This window comes from Balaenoptera ricei, chromosome 6 (genome assembly GCF_028023285.1).
Source record: "Balaenoptera ricei isolate mBalRic1 chromosome 6, mBalRic1.hap2, whole genome shotgun sequence".
Classification (NCBI taxonomy): Eukaryota; Metazoa; Chordata; class Mammalia; order Artiodactyla; family Balaenopteridae; genus Balaenoptera; species Balaenoptera ricei.
The window spans coordinates 74,945,540-74,952,082 of record NC_082644.1 but is presented as its reverse complement, the minus strand read 5'-3'; the positions used below and the strand labels follow the sequence as shown (position 1 = coordinate 74,952,082).

Genomic DNA, 6,543 nt, shown 5'->3' with positions numbered 1-6,543 from the left:
AAAACGTTTTGTGGGAGTATTAATAATCAATGCACTACACAGACAGTGTAAGGTGAGGGCCGGAGTCATTATCCCGTTAGGAAACGAAGAAATGATTTCCTTTGTTGTAGGTGGCCTTTGGTGTGACCGCATGAAGGAATGTTTGATTAATCCAGCTTTTCCTCTTTGCATTGATTCAGCTCCACAGTGGACACCGGAGTACTGGGGCTTTCTCTAGGAGTCAGCCCTCGGAGCACAGGAGTTAGCCGTCATTTGCTAACTCACCACGCCACTGGAGGCAAAGCTAGAAGACAGAGCCGCCCAAAGCCAATCGCTGCCCCAACCTGTGGCAGGCTCCTGCCTGGGCTTTCCCCCCTGCCCCGCCCCGGCGGCTCCCGACCCCTCAGTCCTGCTCCTCCGCACGCCGGCTGCGCTCGCCTGCACCTGTCGCACCTCCCGGATTTGGCAGAAGGATATGAGGAGACAGCTGGAGTCACCGTAGTTTCCTCTGTTTGAAGGTTGCCCAGATGAAAAACAAACAAACAAATCTGGTGAGTTTCGTGTTTCTTTTAAGTGTACAGAAATGCAGCTGCTAAGTGGTGTAGGAGATCAAAGGAGCCTTTTAAATTTAGGACACCAAAGTGTTCTTCCTGGCTTGATCCTTGTTGGAGATTTGTTAGAAAACTTTAGAAGGAAGTTGCAGAAGAGGATTAGGTCTATTAAACTCGTCTGAATTGTGAAAAGTTCTTTATAAAGCTCATTAAGTGTCCTCATTGATGATCCTGTGGAGAATGTGTTAGTGCAGTGAGCCCTGAGGTTGTATTTCTGTTTCGGGTGGTAGGAGTCAAGGGCATAGTTGAAAATATTTATTTAATAGAATGGTAAGGTGATATGATTGATTGCCTATTAATTGTCAATTTCGTAGCGAGAAACAAAGATATGTTACAAAGCATTCAGTAATTTCAGTACTTGGTGTGAGATGAAGATTAATCTCAGTTTCCAAATTTGAAGTTATATCTTAAAATATAAAGACATTGCGTAGGGAAAATGACTGGCATATTCTTTTCAGTGTACGTTGCAATATTTTAAATAGCTTAGATTCCAGTGATTGGGGCAAAAAAATGGTTAATTATTATTTCTATCAGTAACTTAGCAGTTGTTAATTTTCTTAAAATTTCTATTTATTTGTAAAAGAATGTAAAATTACTTACTGTAGATTGCAGTAGAAAAAGTAAGTGATAGTATTTGAATATTCCAGTTTTCTGAACACAAAAATCATAAACATTATAGTTTTTAAGTTGCAGTTTTAATTTTATTTTGACCAGAATTGGGAAATGGCTGGTTTGTAAATGGTTTGTACTTTAAAGTTATTTTTCTTTAATTTGACATGCTTTAAATGACTTCTTGATCCCTCTCACTTCTCTATTTTGCATCAGAAAATTTTTAAATATGCTAAGGGGATAGAACTAACAAGGCAAATGTGTTCTATGGTACATTTCGGTTGTTGATGATGTCTGTAAGCATGAAAAAAATCTATCTTGATTAATCCGAGTTTTTTTTTTTTCTATTTGTTCTCTAAACTAATTAGTTGCTTTCAGTTAACTTTTTTTTCTGGTTAAAATAATATATATAAAAATTAATTTCCACCTGAAATCATTTTAATCCACAAATTTAATTGAGAACTATTTAATAATTCGTCATTTTGGTCAAGTTTGAATCTTCCTTTGACAACTTTAAGGGGCTTGCTGAGGAGGGGGAAGGAGAAAGTGAGTGTGGAAGAAGCTCTTGAATTAAATAATGTATAAAGGTTAAACATCAAACACTCCTGACTGTCATCATCATAATTCTAAATCACAGTTGACCATGGATATTGATGTCTTCCTCCAATAAGTCCTAACCTCCTTGATGTATTTTTTTCTTCCGTTGACCTGATTTTCATTTTCTTAGCCTCTAAGATGTTAGCTCCATAAAAGGTAGGTTTGAGGACAGGATCCCCCAAAGGTAGGTTTTTCATTTCATATTCATACCAAGCAGCTTATGAGGGGAATTACAAATGAGGTCCTCATTCAGGTATAAAAGTGCTGAGCTATAGCGTTGGTTGGTTCTCCAACAGAAGGCAAGTGAATACGTGTACACATCTAATTGCAAGAGAAACTCTAGTTTTTAAACTATGTGTATAGAATTTCTGGAAATGAAGCTTTAAAAACAGTTTAGAGCTATGCATCAAAAAGCCATTTTATTTGTTTCTCCTCAAATTTGAGGAGTAATTCAGAAACATTTTAATTTGGTAATTGGAATATGAATTGACTTTTGGAAAGAAACTGTGATTGTCCATCTTTGGCCTTCTATGTAAAATGCTACCATTTTTCTTATTTCAGTACCCAATGGTATATGTTTAAGTTTTCATCTTTTAATTTACATTTATAAAGTAAAGCCATCCAATTTGTAAAATAAAGCCTCTAATTAATTTCATTAGACATTGACTGGGGTATGTGTTTCACAAGGTACTTTGGAGCTGGAAACTTCATCGAGATGTCTTTTAATTCAAAGTAAAATACATGTTACTTTTTGAAAAAATCTTTAAACATGGTACATGTTCATTGTAGTTAAATTAGAAGATGTAGAGAAGTACAAAAACAATTATAAAAACCAGTCAGTCTCAATAGGCAGAGAGAACTATTAAATATTATGATGTATTTATTATTATAAAGCATGTATAATTTAAAAAGTGGAGTCATAATGTGTACAAACTATATTTTGATTTTTCCCATAAAACATTAATTATTTTTAAGCACTCTTGGCTATTTTTAGGTTAATACATGATAGTCTGTTAAGTGGATAAGCCATAATTCTTTAAAATATTCATTTGTTGACATTTAAAGGTTCATTTTATAGTAAGTGGATACAGCAGGATTTTCTTGGTACAATGCAGTATTGAAAACACTGGCTCTTCCCTATTCTACAAATGAGTTTTCACTTCTCAAAATGGAATGTTTCATTTGGAAATGGATAAAAGAGGCTCTTTGAGTGATTTCAACACCTTCATTTTAATTTTAGTGATAAGCATTGGAAACACCTATTATTATAGCTAATATATTGATTGAGTTCTACAAAGATTCATTTAAAAGACTTAATATGCCATTAATACATCAAGGGAGCACCTTGTAAAGAGTCTCCTTTACAAATCATTTAGAACACTTTTCCTCCCACTTGTATATTTGCAAGCAAGAGGGATATTTGTCTTTATTAAAATTCTCAAGGTACTTCTGATACTACTACCTCTAATATAGCAATAGTAGTGTCAGCTGAGGTCTGTGGTTTTAGGTGGGTTATAAAATCAGCAGGGGATGATGGATTTTTAAATATTAATTATTAGCTACTAGCTTAAATTAACATTTGGCTAGCAGTCCCTGATGCAACAGTTTCCTACCTTACACTAAAATTCTTAGGAAGGCATTTTAAAAGATGAATTCATTATACTTCCAAAGACCACTACTGACAGTCAACCTGTTGCTAAGATCTGGGAGACATTTCACTGGGCTAGAAAATATCTGTAACACAAGGTTCAGTGTGACCAGAAAGTAGGAAGAAATCCACTTTATACTTTTTCTTGTGTTTGATTCTTAATTTACAACCTCACTGTCTATACCAAACAGGGAACTGGGTTTCCATCTCTTTACTGGGTGCTGCTTTTGAGGAAGCCAAAGTACTCTGTCCTTGCCTCTCCCAAATATTAGTATTTGTCTTTCTAAAACTGTCAGAGGTGGTAGACCACATAAACAACTGTGGAGAAAGAAGATGGAACATTAACAGTGTTGGTGGTGGCCTGCATCACTCAGTAAAGCTTTGCAGCCAGGCTGAGAGACTGGGAGAAGCCCAGGAGCAGTACTTATGGAGTTGATGGTGTTACTCTATCTCTTCGGCCAGGGCTACCTGAGCTGGGCAGTGCAGTTTGTGCCCCAGATGAACAGGGCAGATGGAGGCTGTCTCAAAAAGGAACAGTGCCTTTTTGAAATTGTGTAGTTGTGCGTGTGTGTGTGTTTGTGTTTCATACAAAGACCTTGCATGTCCTAGTGGTGGCCTTATCTTTAGAGCATCAGAAACCCAGGCTGTGTAGGTAGGAGAAATACCAAGGCCAGCAGAGCCTGATGCAAGTGTGACTAGACCCTGGAAATTGGGATGGGAGCTGTGCGAATCAGTTTACGTCCCAGCAGCAAAACTGAGAAAGGAATGTGACCAGAGCCCAGGTGACCAAGAGTGAGGTCAGGGGAAAGTCTCCTTGCCTCCTTGTCTGTTGGCAAACACCTGGCTGAATTCTTTTTATTGAAATTGACTGCAATTCTGTTAGATAACAGATATATTTTAAAAATACCAGAAGGAAGATAATCTGGCTATCCTCTGGATGCTGAGATCATGGGATTATGAGTGATTTTTGTTTGACTTAAAAATAATCTGTATATAATATTTATTGATAAGAATCAAAAAAATGAAAATTATCCTTAACTAAGAAGAGAAAAACAACTAAAATAAGTTTTTTATTCATTTGTGTGCCAACAATATAATTGGGGTCTTTCTTGCCTCTCCTTTTATTTGCTTTTTCTTACTTAGTGAAGGTATCTAATGAGAAGATGTCGATAGTTCTATTTTCCTTTTGAATTGAAGTCTCAGTGACAGTCACCTTTTAGTTTATCACACACAGGTTGGTTAGGTATTGTGGTAAAGAGACAAGGATTGCTTAGTCACCCAGATTTTCTTCCTTCCTGGAATAGCCATACCAAAAACCACACCTGAAACAACTCTTAAAATCTCAGCAATTTTCCCCCTTGCTCTAGTTAGAGAATGTCAGAGAGTGCTGGGCAACCAAGGTTATGTGATCTGGTGGGCCAGATCTGATTAATGTTTTTAATTGTGTTTTCAAGATGTAACACACCCAGGGAGATTTGTTCCAGATGGATGCAGTACAAAATGAAAAATAAAATAAAACCCCCTCCAAGCACAATATTGTTCTGAATATTTCTTTGAGGCATCAGCAGTTTTTAAATCATTGGAAGATGAGCTGAAGGCATTCTCTACATTATTGTGCCTGTCCCAGTAATTTAAAATAATTTTTAGTCTTAAAGGCTTTTCTGTGTAGCCCTTTTCTCTGCCTGTCATTGGTGATCTCACCCATTACATATTTTTTAAAAAAGTATATGACAGGTCATAATGTGAGTAATTATGACTCTTAAGAGTATTTTATATGACATACCCAATATTTTGTCTTAGTGTATAAAAATTTCTGCATGGGTTTGTATATGTGCATACTTTAAAAGGTCAAAGACAATACAAAAGCTTTGTCTTCCGAGAATATTAAGTTAAATATGAAATGTATATGTAATAGAGCAAACCATTACATAAAAACTAATGAAACAAGTAGATTTGACACTTTTTTTGTATAAATACACAAGTTGTTGGGATATTTAAAAATATCAAATCAGAGAATTAATTTTTGTGCTAATTTCTGATAGTTATTATATTTTTTATTTGATACATACCCCTATAAATTAGAATTTAATAATATTTTAAATGGCTCTTAGAATCTGCAAACAAAAGCAAATTTGGGGGGAGGATATTTTTGAAAGTAACTTGGATTTGGGTAAAGATCTCACACACACACACATTAGGCTTACAAGCTGACTAGTTTTATCTTGGTGCTCTTAGATTAATAACTACTTCTTACAACTGACAACTAAGGAAATATCTTTGCATATTAAGGTGGTATGCCATATCTAATGCCATTTCGGCTTGTTGTCACTGGGGACTCTCAAGATTTATCTCCACGGTATTTTAATTGTGAAAACACAATAAAAAACCTAGGGCTTTACTTCTCTTTGGTTTTGCAATAAATTTGCCTTTTCTCTTTGGATTTAAGTAGTCTTAGAAAAGTAAAATCATCCTTAAACTCTCTCTCTTACAATTTAGAGGAAAAAGGAATGCATCGTAATCAGGGGCATTAGATGTTTAAAGAACAAAACTCTGTTTAGGAAATTGACTTCATGTTAAATCAGCCACCCCGAATATAGAAAATTGTGTTGAGTGCGGAATAGGAGATGTGATGTTTGTCCTGGATCAGATGATGGGGAAAATTTGCACACAGGTAGGACATGAAAACTTAAGTAAGTTATTAAATGATATCTTTAAACTATGCACACTCGTAAACCTCAGACAATTTATAACAGGCCTCTGCATTGCAACCTTAAGTTTCATTTTTAGGTAAATCAATGAAGCAGTTTGCCATGAAATTTTTCCTACTAGAGATTCCATAATTTCTAAAACAAAAGAAATAGTGTAAACCCATTTCGAGTGTTTAGGCCATGGTCACTACCATTGAGGCTTTGTTCTCAATTTAGATTTCTATGTGAAGTTAAAATCACATAAACATAACAAATAGCTTGAGCATCTTCGGCAAAATACTGTAACTATTTGAGCCTAATGGGAGTAGTTGCCCTCATTTTTTTTTAAAGCATTAGGAGGATGAGTTTTTTAAAAAAAATTATTTTATTAATGTATAGTTGATTGACAGTA

At 35.4% G+C, this 6,543-nt stretch overlaps 1 protein-coding gene across 13 annotated transcripts in view; it reads left to right on the top strand.

Moving 5' to 3' along the window:
• The first annotated feature begins 461 nt into the window (after nucleotides 1-461).
• Nucleotides 462-6,543, top strand: part of TRPM3 (transient receptor potential cation channel subfamily M member 3) — a 941,238-nt gene continuing 935,156 nt past the window's right edge. For all 13 annotated transcript variants that reach the window (XR_009503681.1, XM_059924893.1, XM_059924892.1 and 10 more), the window contains exon 1: nucleotides 462-530. Coding sequence is in view for 12 of the 13 variants with exons in the window: in XM_059924893.1 (XP_059780876.1) it covers nucleotides 507-530 (24 nt within the window). In the remaining variant the exon portion in view is untranslated. The remainder of the gene's footprint in view (nucleotides 531-6,543) is intronic.